This window comes from Camponotus floridanus, unplaced genomic scaffold, assembly GCF_003227725.1.
Source record: "Camponotus floridanus strain SB8 unplaced genomic scaffold, Cflo_v7.5 scaffold29, whole genome shotgun sequence".
In the NCBI taxonomy this organism is placed as follows: Eukaryota; Metazoa; Arthropoda; class Insecta; order Hymenoptera; family Formicidae; genus Camponotus; species Camponotus floridanus.
The window spans coordinates 209,127-226,320 of record NW_020229425.1 but is presented as its reverse complement, the minus strand read 5'-3'; the positions used below and the strand labels follow the sequence as shown (position 1 = coordinate 226,320).

The 17,194-nt window shown below is 34.2% G+C and overlaps 2 protein-coding genes and 1 long non-coding RNA gene across 4 annotated transcripts; 1 reads left to right on the top strand and 2 right to left on the bottom strand.

Annotated features, from left to right (window-relative positions):
• The first annotated feature begins 1,518 nt into the window (after positions 1-1,518).
• On the top strand, positions 1,519-16,465 carry LOC105254974. Its single transcript, XM_011263988.3, has 10 exons — positions 1,519-2,394; positions 4,293-4,573; positions 4,845-5,279; positions 5,537-5,625; positions 7,589-7,782; positions 10,694-10,830; positions 12,688-12,906; positions 13,032-13,142; positions 13,720-14,715; positions 14,905-16,465. The coding sequence occupies exons 1-10, from the start codon at positions 2,350-2,352 to the stop codon at positions 15,809-15,811; spliced, it is 3,414 nt and encodes a 1,137-aa protein (XP_011262290.1). The 5' UTR covers positions 1,519-2,349; the 3' UTR covers positions 15,812-16,465.
• Positions 4,538-5,519, bottom strand: LOC112638343. Its single transcript, XR_003122956.1, has 3 exons — positions 5,449-5,519; positions 4,785-5,322; positions 4,538-4,628 (listed from the first exon to the last, which is right to left on the bottom strand). It is a non-coding gene; the product is annotated as an uncharacterized LOC112638343 (long non-coding RNA).
• On the bottom strand, positions 5,706-12,420 carry LOC105254973 (nucleoside diphosphate kinase homolog 5-like). Of its 2 annotated transcripts, XM_025409873.1 has the most exons (6): positions 11,929-12,420; positions 6,814-7,099; positions 6,327-6,713; positions 6,097-6,235; positions 5,913-6,001; positions 5,706-5,816 (listed from the first exon to the last, which is right to left on the bottom strand). In XM_025409873.1, the coding sequence occupies exons 2-6, from the start codon at positions 7,048-7,050 to the stop codon at positions 5,706-5,708; spliced, it is 963 nt and encodes a 320-aa protein (XP_025265658.1). In that variant the 5' UTR covers positions 7,051-7,099; positions 11,929-12,420. The 2 variants fall into 2 exon arrangements, with proteins under 2 accessions (XP_025265658.1, XP_019884232.1); XM_020028673.2 differs by lacking the exon at positions 11,929-12,420 and having other exon boundaries at positions 6,814-7,582.
• Positions 16,466-17,194: the final 729 nt, after the last annotated feature.

Here is a 17,194-nt window from a genome sequence, read left to right as displayed (position 1 = left end):
GCGACGAATGGGAAATGCGAGTGTGAAAGGTTCGAAGATGTGTGTGAATGGTGAGAAAATTATATATAAATATAAATATATGCGCGAGAGAGCAGCATAGTTATGATACTGTTAATGGTATATGATAGAAGTATAGAGTATAATATAGAACGTAATTATAATCGAATACGCGAATATCCCAGTGAATGCAAGATCCATCAACCTCGCGTACACGAGATATTCTCTCAATCAAGCGAGCAAGACAATTATGGTACAATAATGGTTTTCATTGTTTTGTCAAGAAAGAGATAGAGAGAGGGAAATTCTGTTAAGGAACAGATGCAAGATGATGTGTGAGTTGTAGTTAGCAATACGTGCGTGCGAAGTATTATTGATAATTGGGTGAACCGAATGAACCTTCGAATGAGCTCGTAACATTTATATTAGAATTTACCTGATCTATTATTGGCCGTGATATTATTGAAGTCAGAGAAACTCGAGGGTCTCATTGTGATTATTCTATTACCAGTAAAAGATTCCGGATACACCCATGAGATCTTTCGCTTGTATTGCTCGGTAAAGTGATAATTAATTTCCGAATTGAGAAAAAAAAGAAACGAAAAAGTGTGTCTATGGCGTAGAGAATAGTCATCTGTCTGGAGAATGGCAATAATAATTACGAGAGGAAAAATGATGATCGCGCGTGCGTAGTTAATTGGTAGCAAATATTTTTCGAAAAAAATCGTGCAGGATAAAATCACAGAGGATACGTCCACATAGATTCAACTCTGATGAAAGATTTAAAAATTAATCGGATTAACGATGATGATTTCGCAGTTTTATAAAATTGTCATTTTTATCCCTTTCAGTATTTATCTTAAGTCTATCGATTTTTTTTTTTTCGACACGATTTTAGCGACTTTTGCGCGTCAAAGATTCCCTTTCGTTTTTAAAAAAATACGCTTAATGAAAGTTTCTTCTTATTTCACATTCGCGAAATTGCATTTTGTGCAAATGCGTTTCTCACGGGGAAATTAGTAAATTTAAGGCAGCTTATTAATGCTATAATTCGATTAATTCTTCGTTATACTATCCGTTAATTAGCGAGCTAAACGAGTTCGTTGAACGCAGAATGACGAAGAAAACATTAGATAGTATAATTTATTGTTATTACAAGACCATATCATTACGGTTAACACACACTTTAGGCGTTATAATTAAAATATTCTGTATAATCGTAGTACGTAATAACAAATGCTCCAATTTATCGTATAACATCAGTTCGCGTAATTTTGCTGTAAAACTAGTATTTCGAATTAGCGAGAAATATTATTCGATTTCTTTATGAGCCATCTTATTGAGAAGCGGAAAATAAAAAAAACGAATGAAATGAATTCTTGTCATTTTCCTCTTTTAATAGATTACATCCTACCTCTTATAATTATGCGTCACATTGTAGATGATATCGCGGTAGACAATTTATTAATTTTAACAGTAAATGTGTGTGTGTGTGTATGTGTGTGTGTGTAAGAGAATTTGTGATCGACATATTTATAACAATACTATTATTATTACGTAACGCGGTAATCTAAAATCTATTCTACGACGTACCGCAATAATCTAAAGTGGATTTCAGTGACGTAACACATTCGTACAAACAAATAATACCGAGATTTTTATGCAGAATAAGGAAATTGCTTTCCCATCGTTTCGCATACTCGTTCCAGCACGTGAGAAATCCAGAAAATCCAGATAAAAATCTTGAAAATTTTTACCGCAGAGTGAAAAATCCTTAAATGAAGGAAGACGACCGTGCGTCATTAATTGACCATTTTCGAAAAAAATAACTGATCGAAGACGACAAAGAGTTTTGTTGCGAATGCCTCGCAAGAGGATTGGTATCTACGGATAAGGACGTGTAAGGATAACGGGTGATTTCATCGTACAATAAATACATAACGATATTACAATGATTATTATCTCGTGCGAATTAAAGTCCTCCCCTCTTTCTTGTTCTCCTCTCGTCGTAAACTATGTAAACACAAATAAAGCCAAAATGGGTCGTGTATACTTGGCGGCAATATTGTCACAGATTACCGCGCTCATGTGAGTCTACTTGGTGTGAGTACACTTTTGCAATACATAATGTGCGATCTTCGCGGTCTCGTGTATATGACGTGATACCGATACACATACAAATGCAAGAAGGTCTAAGAAGATATCGCTAAGTGGTCGCCGATATACGGAACGGCAGATCAGTTCAAAATCACCTGTCTCAGAAGGTGGAACAATCTGTGAAGACTATAAATGTATATCGTGTATTTAATTTAATCGACTCGAAGCTTGAGTTTCTTGGATCCTGAAGAAGAGATGGATCGTATTAAGAGGAAGAGGAAAAGGATGGGTGGTGAAAAGGTAGTTCATCGAAGTCTATGGATTTAGATTTCATCAAATTAAATTAATGCTCCGATTAAAGAACTTTTAATAACGGATTATGTAAAATTTGAAAATTTTTATTTCCATTTTATTTAAATAAATTATTTTATTTAAATAATCCCTTTTCCTTAAATAGTCTCTATTTTTATTTCCATTTTATTATAAATAATCTCTATATAAATTATTATAAATAATCTCTATATAATTATATTCTTTAACAAAATTAATGATATTTTTTATATATCTGACGTGGCAATGAATTATTGCTTACTGTTATAAAAATATTCTCAATTTGTTTGTAGATGACACTCTTTTTAAATGATTAATGATATTTACAAAAATTTTTAAAATAGAGAAATATAAAGGCAAATGTTGTAATTTCTAATATTTGCGGATATTGTGCTATCTTAACGAATAAAATGCGTTCAAAAGATTAAAATCCTTTTTAATTTAGGAAACGCTCGTCTTATCGATAACGCGTGTAGATAACAGCTAAAAAAAGATCAACAATCAATGTCAAAAATCGAAAAACATATCAATATCAAAAAATGTTTGTGTTTCTTACTTTAATGAAAGTTACATGGAAACATTTAACTATTGTAGCTTAAAACATTCAATTTACAACATAAGGACTTATATAATTGTAACTCTTTAAATATAAACAAAATATTATCTACTTGCTTTATATCTATTTAATCAAAGATATATTTTATTATAAAAATTATTTTTCGTTATCTGTTTTTTTTAACATTCCTAATTTAATCGCATATCCTACTTATTTTATTTGAAAAGTATCTATTTCCCTAACAGAGAAAATGTTAAAGCGAAAATATATTACACTTTCTTGCGAAAAGTGAGAAATAAAATCTTTTAATATAGACCTAATATATTTGATTACGTGTTTATCGCCTGTGAAAATTCAATGTCACGTTACTATCTGTGAGCATTCGTTACTTAAATCAGAAGATCTCAATAATTCTTCGAACACATAATGCTTTTTAAAACTTACTAAGATTATCTACAAATTTTCACTTTAGTTCTAATATATTAAAAGAAGAAGGAAAAACTTTGTACAAGTCTTCTATTGAAAAATTTTAATCATCGACGAAAGTATATCAAGAAACGCGTCATTCTTTACGATTGGTTTTCTTAAAGTTTCTGATTAAATATTCACCTCGAGGAGAACGATAGTTTTAAATAGCATGAAATGAACCGCGAAATGAATCGCGGAAATTCAAAAAAAACCGATGCCGCAAAAACTATTATATTCCGTAACGCTTGATAATATTTCACTTTGTAACCAGTTCTTCTTACTCTTCGTCATATAATCGTCACATAAACAATCGTTAAGTTATGGATTATGCCGTATTATGCAATGAAGACGAATGGAACTGTCAAACCGTTCCACGTGATCCATCACGTCTATTCGATGTAAACGATGACTAAAAAGCCGATGACTAAAAGTGCTAACGTACTCGTTGAAGAATGACATTACGTAAATAATTCATGTTTAATCGTATAAGATCAATATATGTCATTTTATAATCCCATTAGAAAATTGGACATTTTTTTTATCATAAAAATTGTTCAGAAAAATTTTTATATTTTGCTTCTTCGCGAATGCGCTTCATAGTTAGAAGACCGTCTCATCTCGATTAGAATTAGACAGAGAGAGAGAGAGAGAGAGAGAGAGAGAGAGAGAGAGAGAGAGAGGGAGAAAGATAGAGAGAACGCATCCACCGCGGATAACTTTAACGAGACTTAACGAGTCCACTCCCACAGACAGTTTCAACGATCATTTCCCCGCATCCCGCTCTACTCCCGCACTATTCATCAGTTCTCTCTGATCATCATCCCGTCTCTGTTTTACGACGCAGAAAGTGCTGCTGTCCATTGTCGATCCTTGGGATGTGAAGGTGGCCAGTGTCGATCCGATCGGATTGGCCGAACGACGGGGCGTCTCCCTATCCATCTTATCTTCACCCTACAAACAAGACGAGGGTGTCAAGCCGAGATGGACGACTTTAAGCAAACCCATCGTCAAGACACCATCGCCTTGGTACAAGCCTGGTAGCGGTTCCTCGAGTCACTTCGCCAAATCTGAGGAATTTGCACTAATCGATCCCATTTGGCTGAATCCTCGGTATTCGCCGCGAAGGTATCCTTGATCTTTCCAATTCATTAACGTACTAATAAATTGGCATCTGGACAAACTGAAAGTCATATTTGATTAATGAGCATATTCGATTATAGCTTGATGCTTGATCGAAAAGAAGCTTATTTGATACAATAATTTTGAATACAATAATTTTCATTATATTTATTTTCATTGTAAAATTGAATAATTAACAAACTAAAAACTGTCGCACCTTCGTAAAAAAATTTACCCATAGATTATTCAATAATCTTAATGTCATTGCATTTCCAAGATCATCCATCAACGCAACTGGCGACTCTCCGTCTTCGATTCCGCTCGAAGAAAGATTACGAGATAGCAAGCAGAAAACTGACGACATCGAGGCAGGCGAGGTCGACAATGGATTAATCAACGGCTCGCAGGAAATTAGTCGCGGTTTCGATGATGTGAACGGTACAGCGGCGGTGCGAGTGCGTTTCGAGATCGACAAAGAGAATGGAGTGCGATGTGACGCGAACGGGCAAAGAATCGACGATGCATCGCGAGTGTTGACGAAAAATTGGAACGATAATCATTCGAGACTCGAGCAGCCGGCGACAAGGCAGAAAGATTCGCGGAGAACAGACGATGCAAAAATCAGCGAGACAAACGGTATTCATGACGATTCTGGGATAATTGGGAAGAAACCGGCCATCGTCGATATCGTCCAATACTTAGTGGAATCCAGGTAATTATACATTGGAAATAATACGCTGGCATGGTATCTATTTCTAGAAATAAAAAAATAAAAATTCGACATCAAATATTTAATACTCAAAGTCAAGAAGGATGCATTCGAAAATTTTTTATTAAAATTTTTTATCATAAATTATTGTTTTATTAAGTTTCTAGCATACCTTTTAAATTTTTTATTTAAATAAAAAATAACTCGCACAGTAGTTTTATATCCGACAGCATTTTGCAATTTTCTATTTATATTTCGAGGTACAATCTGCAAATTGCGAAGGAGAGGAGGTTAAAAAAGATGCCATCATGTCGTCGACAAGAAGCTTCAAAGGAAATAGATCCAGTGGGTGAGACGGTGATTCTTACCATATTAAAATATAAAATATAAAATTACATGGATGACCCATGAGATGAATTTCAAAAAATATTATGTCGGAATTAAAGTGAGATCTTCCGGTAGTTTAGGTTTATTAGGGTTATTCAGGATCAACCAGTGCGCCAACCACAATACAGGATCAGCCGGTCTATGTTTGCAACACTATAAAATGGAATTAAAATCATTTATCCAAATATTAGTAAAATGAAAGAAAATATCAATAACAAATTTAATATTTATCGGGACAGATTACTTTACCAAAGTTAGACCTTCGATGAGAATTGGATTAATACTCTCCCATAAAAAGTCTTCAGCCATCTCGTTCCTCAATAACGGCTCAATTATGACTGAAAGAAGAAATAAATCCGAATTCAAGACGATATTAAAAGTATTTGAAAAATCAAAGACATGAAAGACGATGAAGTGGAAGAATAATTCTTACATTCGGGAAAGAAAAAGTGGATCTCCTTCTCGGCTTGTTCACGACTGCAGCTGCCATGTACAGCATTCTTAAAACTATCTCCTCTGCGACCGTACTTCGCCCTGATGCTGTCGGGAAAATATAAACGCGCTTCAGCTACCTGAAACAACATTTCGATGAATTTTGAACAAATTGATGAACAAGAAATCTGTTAAGATTATCCGATTGTTCTAACAAATTTCTTAAAATACCGTAGTCGGGCCTATGATTCTCTTCCATTCTTCCACGGCGTTTTGCTTCGCCAACACGAACACTACGATGGGTCCCGAGGACATGTACGCCACTAGATGAGGAAAATTCAGTTCGCCGAAGTGATCTTGATAGAATTCTGAAACCTGTTCGGGTGTAAGTTGGAGCCAACGTGTTTGACAAATTGCGAAACCTTCCGTGCATATTCGATGCTCGATCTCCATTCTGTAGATCACTGCTTCTGGCTTTATTATGGCCAAGGTACATTCGACTTCCAGTTCTTTCTCGACAGTCTCTTTAATTTCGCCGCTATCGAAGCAAATCACTGGCGATATGAAACCCTCTTTCTCGCCGGAATAATCGCACTCCGTGGGACAAATAAATTTATACTGCTCGATTATCAAGATGATTATTTGTTTGTGACATATGATTAATCTTTGCACTTGTTATATTTAATTTATAGGAGATATTTCTTTGTCGATATCGTACCGTTCTGCTGGACTCGCTAGAGGATTCCAGACTTGTTGACGATCTTTTCGCAGAGTCGCATATCGTATCACTGCTGTTAGATTGCGTGGAATCGATAGATGTACAATTCGAATCGGAGGGAATTTTATGTTCGAGGATGTCTTTTCCGGGACGATAAGATGCGAAACATTTCGAGAAGATGGTTACGGTTTGCGAGCCGATTTTATCTTCTGTCAAGTCTCGTGGACAATCACACATTTCTATTTTGCACCTTTCAAAGTTATTTTTTGCTTCTCTCTTTTATTCTCTATTTAAAAAGATATTGAAAAAATCAATCTAACTTACTTCTTCATTTATATCATACGTTTATGAGATCTTAAAAGGTTATATTCTTGATATTTATTTGTTCTGTCACGTATGTTACCGTCATGGTGAAAGAGTGCCAAGTTTTTAATTATTAATTCCAATGAGCGTTTGATCTTCAATTGCACCGCCGTAATGTTTTCTTACGAAAGTTTGTACTACGATAAGCATGTATCCGTGTGGGGTCATGGTATTTGTGTAGGTTCGTTTCTGACGTTAATATAGCATAAATATTCATTTAGCGATAACGTTGAACTATGCAAATTAATTTTATCTTCTGTCAAATTAATTTTGTAGAAATTGCACTATTATTGATCTGCGTACACGCTAATGTTATTTCAATGTATAATTAATTGTCATCAAGTGATACAAGACGTATGTCTTAGTATTTGTGAATTTTCATTCGAATCCATTCCTTATGGTTGGATTTCAGATAAATCAACCGACAATAGAAATGCGTTTGTTAACGTAACCAAACTAGAGAATAATCAAGAAGCAACCGACAAAACGGTGAAAGCACTGCCGGAAGTGACAGCGCTACGTGTTACGAATAATATAAGGAAGACTAGCATTTCGATGCCCAGCAAACTCGATGAGATGGACGATCTTCGAACAGACAGACAAAACGTAAGTGAACTCATATATGTATTTTAACTTTGAATGCAATTGTATCCGTAACGCGATCCCATTAGACTAAAATATATTTATATCAAGAAAAATATTTAAAATATTTAAAAATATTTATATCCGGGGAATAATAATCAACTCAGATTATATTTGACAATTGTTCCTGAATGTTTTCGATTAATAACGTAATTAAATTGATAATTTGATTATCAATTGATAAACAAAAGAAATGTTCTTTATTGTTATTGGAGTTTATAATAGATGTGTGTGTATGTATGTAAATATATTGTTAAACGAGGATTAGAAAAGCTGCATTTTTTCATAAAGTTCGGACTTTGAACGATTTTAAGTTTCGAATATTCGAGTTTAGGTTCAAAAATATAAAGATGGATCGAATTCATATGTTTTCTATAGAAATGCAAATTATAGGCCTAAGTTTACAACGTTCTTTCTATAAACCACTCCATATCATATGCTTATAATATTAAATGAGAATTATGATTATACAGCTTTACGTAAAATTTTAATTTCTATGCAAAAAAAATTTATCACGCTGTGCTTTCAGTATAAAGTAACATCTATAATATAAAAATAATATGATATGCATGAGTATATGATATTTTACATTTTTTGAACTGAATTTTTTGAAATAATTTATGAATGATAAACATACAGGGTGTCCGTCAATTTTCGACCTTAACGAAATAAAGAAGTAGATTGGCTCAAATTAAGAAGGAATGACCTATATTGTTTTGGGATTGTCGCAATAATAATTGCGACTCACTCACGCTTCTACTCACGCAGATTGGCCGATCTTCTTTATTTAATATTTCATTAATTATTGCGACAATCCCAAAACATACAGGTCATTCCTTCTTAATTTGAGCCAATCTACTTCTTTATTTCGTTAAGATCGAAAATTGACGGACTGTATAAATATTACACTTAAGTGTGAATCCAAGAAGCAGATATTCGGATATTTACTGTAAGTCAGCCGCTCCTCGGGCGATCGGGACGAGATTTAAACGGTAGTGCCGCGAAAAAGTGTAGAATTTTATGCAAAAAGAACGAAATCGCTATCGCGTCCGGAAGTGGAGATATAAATTAGCCGTTTTTCGTCTGCGCGCGGACGGTCGAAATCGTGCACGACGCCGCGCATGTTGCCTGCCTCTCTCGCGCGATATTCACTATAACGCGGTGAGTAAAATGACAAGCCGAATGCGATCGTTCGATTAATTAATTAAATATTTATATATATCGAATAAAAAAGCGAGTCGGAACACAATCAGTCGAATAGTGAATTAAATATTTATATATACCAAACGAAAAGATGAATCGGAATGCATTCGTTCGATTAATTCGTTAAATATTTATATATATAATTTAATTTGAAAAGTATACAGACGTTACACTTCAAATTTTAAATTTTAATTCGTTTTAATACATATATTTTTAAAACGTCTCTCTGCTGCCTGTAAAGACGTTAAATATTATTTTAAACAATTTAAACAATTATTCAGTATAAAATAAAAATTGTTATTAATGAAACCGGGACAAGAAGATTTTTTACTACAAAGATTCATACAAATTCAAGATAGGATTTAAATTTTTGAAAATTTTCAATATCAATATTTTTATTAATATGTTTTTATTATCTTGTCTTGAATATTGTGCAATTCTAATATTTTACACACACTTACAAAAATTATTATAAAAATATAAAATACTATTCTCTTAGGCATGAACACCAACCTCTGTAAGCTAAAGATAAATTCAAACACGATATCATTTCATCTCATTAATCATTATCTATTAGCATTTTACGTCCATACAGCGGAAGAACGAGATTCCTCGTCAATGCTGCGTTACGTAATGTTTGCGAACTATTCATGCATGCATTCCGCTTCATGTTTCCATTAGGGAAACGACTAGTTCCTGCAGGTCGCTTCATACGAACAGAGCCGTCTCGTGCATCTCTTGTGCGTCTTTATATTTTGTGCGATTTCATTTTACATCCAGCTTCTTCAAATGCTTCAACAAATTTTTTTCTTCTTCATCAAAAGAAAGAGAAAGATTGTATATCTTTCACTTTAAATATACGCAAAGTGTGTGTAAATAAATGTAAACGTAAGAAAATAGAAGTAAAAATAGAAGAAAAAAATTGTTAATGTATTAAATTATAGTATTAAATCTATTCGATACAAAATGTAACGAAGAGAATATTATCGATAATTACAAGATGGTAAGCACCGTTTATTAAGATTTAATCATAACGATTGACAATTGAATATATAAACAATGGCAACAGTATGTTTATGTTGAAAGATTCAATCAATGAGATTAGCGTTATGCAAATGACTTTAGATCGAAGGTCGAGAAACATTTAACACACTTGAATAATATTTTGTTCCAGAGAGAGAGAGTGAAGCATTATTATGCTCGAATATCGCTTTAAGTATTATTACGCTTGTTGAATTTTCAGGCTTTATGAACGATGAGCAATAATTATTGCTGATAAGAAATGCATTTCTGAGTATTCCGGTCATTGCATTTAATTGCTCATCGATCGAAAGTTTATTTTACAAACAATATATTTCTGTTGCTATCTTATTTAGAGAATTATTAAAGGGGATTAGAGGGATAATAAATTCAAGAAAAATATAAATATAATAAATTAGCGTTTTTATGCAGTATTGCATAATAATTCGTCGTGGACTATTATATCGATAAAAAATATATGTTACGTATGTTTCGTTGCGTCAGCGATAGATATAGTGGAAACGATTGATATAAATGAATCTTGATGTATGCTTGACGATTTACGGCTTCGATTGACGAGTTTGTTTCATTGCACAGGTGTCGGCAAAACGGGTTTGCTTGTTAACATCTAAATTATTGTTAACGTTTTCAGGGGACCGTCTCGAAATTCATGAGAGCGGAGAGCGAGACCAGCAGCAGCGTAACTTTCAGTAATAGCGGCTCGACGCCGAATGGAAGCCCTCTGGGATCCGACACAGAGGAAGAAGCAAATGACGAGGAATTGGCCAAGTGAGTGTTGAATTTAATGATCGAAAGTTTAAAAAAGAGAGAAACTTAAAATCCCGTTTCAAATGGCGCTTCATAAGTCGAAATGCCAGATGATTAGAAATTTGATTTATTTTTATAGAATAAAGATTAATAATCTTATCGGCATTATTAATGTATAATATATAAAATAAAATGTTTCTTTCATACAGTTTTTTTTTAATGAAAAAAGCCTTGTTTCTTTTAAATTTTTTTCAGATATTTAACATTTTTATATTTTTATTGTTTAAATATATTTTATTGTTTAAATATATTTTTATTTATATTTCTGTTATTTATATATTTATTATTACAAGTTGATTTTTCATTATATTATTTGATTTTTTAGATAATAGATTTTAACTAATATGTATGAACCGTCATTATTTTAAATATATATCGCATTCCAATAGCTTATATAATTAAATAATTACTATTTTTATATAATTAGGAAAATTTTCCAAAAAAATCAAAATTTAAATAAATTGTCTTTATTATGGATAAAGAAACACAGTTTTAAATAATGTACCTTAATCACTATTTTAAAATAATAGAAAAATTATAAAATAAAGTTTTTATATTTTTAATTTATGTGTATCGAGAATAATTTTAATGAATTAATGAAATCTTTGCCATTAAAATATTATCAAACACGGTATAAAAATTTGTGTTATGCATCTAATTGAAAATTATCCGAATATATCATATTATATTTGATGTAATTTGCCGCAAAAGTTTTATATTAATTCATTAAAATTATTTTTGAAAAAAAGAAAAATGAAAAATATAAAAATTTTAGTTTTTAGTTTTTTCATTATATATTCATTACAAAGAAATATGAAAAGAAAGAAAAAAATATTATATTGAAAAAAATAATAATAAAAAAACATTTTTTCAATATTTTCTGTAAAAAAATGACTTTCTTACATATCTACTTGCCTTAGGTACAATCTGTGTCAAATTATTTGACTCAAATAAACGAGATAAACTCATACCTCGGAACTTTATCCAACGGACGATAATAACACAGCACAACATATTGCGCGCTTGTGTTTGATATTTCAATATTGATTCGGCTCGTACCTGTATTAACTCGTTTCGACCGCATAAATCTATAAATACGTCGATATCACTTATTATTAGTGAAACTCTTCGCCGCAAGAGAGACGGACACTCCACAGACTATAATTTTCTCTCAACAATGTGCACTTTAAATGCGCAATTTACATTGCAACATCCCACTAGATGCATATATACACTGCATATATATAGAAATACTGTTTACTGCGTTTGCCCGGACTGAATAGATGAAACATCCGTACCTATCTAACGTTCACGGTCATCATAAACACCATCGTCGTCGGTTCCGACCTTCTTTCATATCACATTAGGGTTATCGCGCCATAAAACTCGGCTCCTACAAATGCTTGTTTCGGTGAACAGTCAAGCGATTGTAATTATCGTCTCCTTTTGAATTTCTCTCTTTTACGTAGGCAATTGTTCAAAATTGTTCTCCTGTTATTCAAGTCGAGTGTTCGTCATATTTTTAAAATATATGATTGTGCTTGCGCTCGGATTCCTACGTAAAAGAAGTAAAATAATTTAAGGAGATTAAGAAACATATTTTAAAATTTAATATTTTTGAATATTAGTTGTGTTTGGAAACATAAAGATGATTCCCCGATACGATGTTGGTAGCGCCATATCATTGCAGAGGTATAATATGACACGTGTATAAGTTTATATACGTATCTTTCAGTAAAAAATTTGAAATAGAAATTAATATTCACTTTGACTGTTTATTTAATATGATAATAATAAAAGAAAATTTTTGTTTCGTAGAGTGCCATTGCAAGCTCCACCGCGAAGGAAAAGTAGAGTCATGCAATCATCGATGAATGAAAAAATGGGAAACGACGCTACGGAACTTTCAGGTGCACAAAGTGCAAATTCCACGATAACTAGCGTAAACAGCATTAGCAGTCTCTTGAAGGAAAAACTGCAATTATCGTTACCACAAGCACTACGAAACAGCACAAGACGTCAGAATGCCGACTACAGGTAAAGCGAGAGATCAAATTTCGATGACAGAATTGATACATTGATTTTAACATTTGACAAGAATATTGTACGTATGAATTATTTTCTCATATCCTATTTTAATGATATGTAACAAATTTTCCCAGGCTTAGGGCCTTTGTCGGTATTCTCTTCCTGTGCGTCGTTTTCCTCGTGGGATTTGCGCACATTTACTACAACCAGTATGTCTTACAACGAGCCTACTTTGACAAATTCAGGTGAATAGTTGACATGAAAGAACATTTTAAATAAATAAAATATTTGTATTTTTTACAATTAAAAAATAAAATTATTTAATATTGTTAATATTAAATATTATTTAATATTATTTAATATTGTATATAATATTATATTTAAGGATAACTTCTCTCTCGAGCAAGTTATCGATTATCGAATCAGTGTAATGTATTGTTAGTTTGCGGTGTTTTGTATTGCTTGCCTACTGAAATAATTTTCGGTCGTTTACCTCTGCCAGGAAGCACCTAATGGGATACATTAAGGCTCGTTTATTATGTCGACGTCTCACGTCAGTCTCAAAATGCGTATTCAATTGTTGACCCAATGCTTATACACTCAACTTTTTAAGGGCTATTATTTTATAATGGAAGAAGAATCTTGGCAAAATTAACTATTATATATTACCTTTTTCCTTTATTATTTACTGATATTAATTATTGACTATCGATATTTTAATGTATAGGATTTTTATTTTTTTTATCTTTATTTTGTTATCTTTTATACACATAACGAAAATTTTTCTGCAAACCATAATGATTGTTTATATCCTCCTTTCAGATTCAATAAAAATGAAAGAGTGATGACAGTCTACAGTAGTACCGGCGCGGAGATCATCGCCGCTCGGCTCGGCGAGGGTATTCCGTCAGACACGGGAGTGTATCCTTGCCTTCCTCATCATCAGCGGCAAGACTCGGTATGTCTTGAATGGTTACAGCAGACACGGCTCTACCTCGCGCACACGAAGCGCGAGGATATGCATTGCTATCACGTAACCTGGCAGAGCCTGAGCCCCTACTATAACCCTAAGGATTGCTTCGACTGGTCCTCGAAGAGAGGCCACTGGTACGGTGCAGGTCAGATACAGAATATGGCATATCCTCTGGAACGAGGTCGCCTTGAGCTTAGCCCTTTTATCACGGGTGATGTGAGGAGACAATCCTTCGGTAACGTGTTGAAAAGATATTTCCTCAACTCGAAGGGTGCTACGATCTTAGTTGATTCTGAAACGCCATTATATGTCTCCATCAACGCTAATCGAACCAATGACTTTTGTCTTCAAGCCAAGCATGATGCTTTCGCTTATATTAATCATCTGACGCCGCTACCCCAGCTCAATTACACCATTTGTGCCACTGACAACATGAAGACTCTACATTCTTTGATGGCGGAAAAGTCTCTATGGGATGGTCTGAAGCCCGATGAGTTGCACGCTGTTCATTCGCTGCTGTCCGAACCAGTCTGGCAGATTTCGCCTATTAACGAAGCGGCCATTTACAATTACACGGAGGACGTGATTGCGCTGGGATTTCTTCGTCAAGGCCATGTTCTGTTAAGCGAAGAATGGCAGCCGAGTCCAGGAGATTTTGTCTTGGACGAAGAACGATTTCCTTCCATGGAAGAGACTATTAACATTATTCATCGTAGAGGATTTCGAATAGTCTTTAGTATTCAACCGTTTATCTCCACGGAATCCATGAACTTCAAGGATGCTGTCGCTAACAGATTACTCATTTCTGAGAGAGGAAGCGATCCTCGGATTCCGGCGTTAACGAGGTTATTTTTCAATCGTATATTTCTTATAATATATAATATATAATATATAATTTATAATTTATAATATATAATTGTATAATATATAATTTATAATTTATAATATATAATTGTACTTTTATGTTTTATTATTTGACTAGAATTAAGAATTAAGAAAATTTGAAGAATCTTTAAAAAATTATTTAATTTTAGATACAAGCAAAGTAACAGCGCTGGTGTGCTTGACATTACAAACAACAAGACTTTATCTTGGCTGCAAACAAAGCTTGAGAGCTTAATCATGAAGTATCACGTCGACTCGTTTTACCTCGATCTGGGCACCGCTCAAGATATGCCGCATTATTACAAATGTGAACAACCGCTGACCAATCCCGATCATTACAAGACCATTTTCACCCGTTCGATACTAGGCACCATTTCTGTGATCGGCGTTTCCAGCGCCATTTCCAGGCCACGAGCGCCCGTTTTCGTGTCCTTGCCACCATTTGCATCGTCCTGGAAGGCCATCAAGACCGTCATTCCTACCGTGCTCACCTACGGCATGATCGGCTATCCATTCATCATGCCAGGAGCGGTGGGAGGTGATGTAGCGCTCCCTATGTCAGACGACAATCCCGACAACGACTTCGAGGTGGATTTGCCGGATAAAGAACTCTACATCCGATGGTTGCAACTGTCCACTTTCCTACCCGTAATCCGCTTTACTCATCTGCCCAGCAAATATTCAGACGAATCGGTTCTGGAAATTGCCAAGAGGTTGACTACTTTGCGACAGAAGACGGTGACGCCGTTGATGAAAAAGTACGCAAATGAGACCTTGGACACCGGTCTACCCATCATCAGGCCGCTCTGGATGCTGGACCCAGCCGATCCGGCTTGTCACGTGGTGGTCGATGAGTTCTCTGTCGGCGAGGAATTAATCGTCGCGCCGGTGCTTTATTCTGGCAGCAGGCAGAGGGAAATTTATCTGCCAGCTGGTGTCTGGAGGGACGGCATTGACGGGAGTCTGAGGAAAGGCTCGAGATGGATTCATAATTACAGAGTAGCGGAAGATAAGGTGGCATACTTTGTTAAGATGCCAGATAACACGAGATTCTAAGGAACGCATGTTGTACGATATGATTTAATCAGAGAATTATGAGCTCGATTAAAGCAATCGGATTTCGTGATAAACGACGTGCTTCGTTTGTCAAATGTATGAACAATGTTAACAATGATTGATTCATCAGCATGACAAAGGTTTTTATTGATCTGCTCGAGCTTATCGATGATTTTCTCGTTTTTGTTATTAATTCGTGCGATGTATGAACTTATTGCTCTACGAACTGTCAATGCAGGAAAATAATTGTGCAGTGATAAAGGTCTCTTATGTCGATTTTATGAAAACTTTGCACGTGCAGATGCGATCTTCAATGAATGTATCCAAAAATTGCGAATGCAATAATTAATTATCCAACGTTTCGTACACTCTAAAACACATTTCCTTGCTACTCATTACTTTCGTGTAGCAGGATAATTATATAGTGATAAATACTTAAAATGCTACACGTGCGTGTTGTTTGACGTATATAATTGAGAAACTTTCAATTACATAATAAAAGTATCCAATATTACTGTATTCCATGAATATGATACTATTAGCGATATTATATTATGGTGCATATCATAAATAATTGCATACACATTGAAAGATTTAGAACCATACAAATGTAGATTTATCATTTATGCTGGTAATTATATTTATTTTACCTAACAATGTTTGTGTATTATTTAATCTTTACCAATTTCTTGATAGACAAGTAAGGCTGAGAGAAATTTTAATAAATAATGAGAAATTTTAGTAAATGAATTTTTCAGTAAAATATGAATAAAAATAAAAAAAAGTGAATATACAGTTGGTGAGAATGCAATCTTGCAGGGCGCATGAGCTATTTATTTCCTCATTACAAACTTACATGACATGTAAAACAAAACACGCGTGGGCATGCAGAAGCAGGATTCCGAGAAAATCGGTGTAATTTCAATAAATTCGATTTCCGATGTCGCGACCGCGAGTGAGAGAGAAAAGAAATGTATCTCGCGCCGCGAAGGAGACGCGGATACACGTTTCACTCTCGCGGTGTCCGCGGCATCCGAAGATCCGAAGATCCGCAGCGATATTACATCGGTCTCGATCCTTGTGCAAAACACATCTCGAAACAGGCGGCTGATCTACGGTCGATCGACGAGGAAAAAATTAAGACGCGTGAGGCACACAGGCGAAGAGATTCTAAGGTATATATAGTGTATATTTATTATATTATTATTTTTTTTATCATATAGCATAACATCGTTATTTCTATAATAATAATAATAATAATCATAGCACCATGAACACTCCACAGTAAGTTCTTGTTTTTTTTTTTAATTCGTTATTCGAAAAAACGCGACGCGCCGATGCGCTGCGACGGGTGAGAACCGCGATCGTGTAATCGTGGAGGGA

Bases quoted from the DNA above. Each gene is read 5' to 3' on its own strand.
- LOC105254974 (XM_011263988.3), top strand. From the start codon at position 2,350: ATGGATCGTATTAAGAGGAAGAGGAAAAGGATGGGTGGTGAAAAG. The intron at 7,783-10,693 runs GTAAGTGAACTC...TAACGTTTTCAG, and splicing joins TTCGAACAGACAGACAAAAC to GGGACCGTCTCGAAATTCAT. The intron at 12,907-13,031 runs GTAAAGCGAGAG...AAATTTTCCCAG, and splicing joins CGTCAGAATGCCGACTACAG to GCTTAGGGCCTTTGTCGGTA.
- LOC105254973 (XM_025409873.1), bottom strand. From the start codon at position 7,050: ATGTGTGATTGTCCACGAGACTTGACAGAAGATAAAATCGGCTCGCAA. The intron at 6,236-6,326 runs GTATTTTAAGAA...ATGTTGTTTCAG, and splicing joins GAATCATAGGCCCGACTACG to GTAGCTGAAGCGCGTTTATA. The intron at 6,002-6,096 runs GTAAGAATTATT...TTCTTCTTTCAG, and splicing joins CCACTTTTTCTTTCCCGAAT to TCATAATTGAGCCGTTATTG.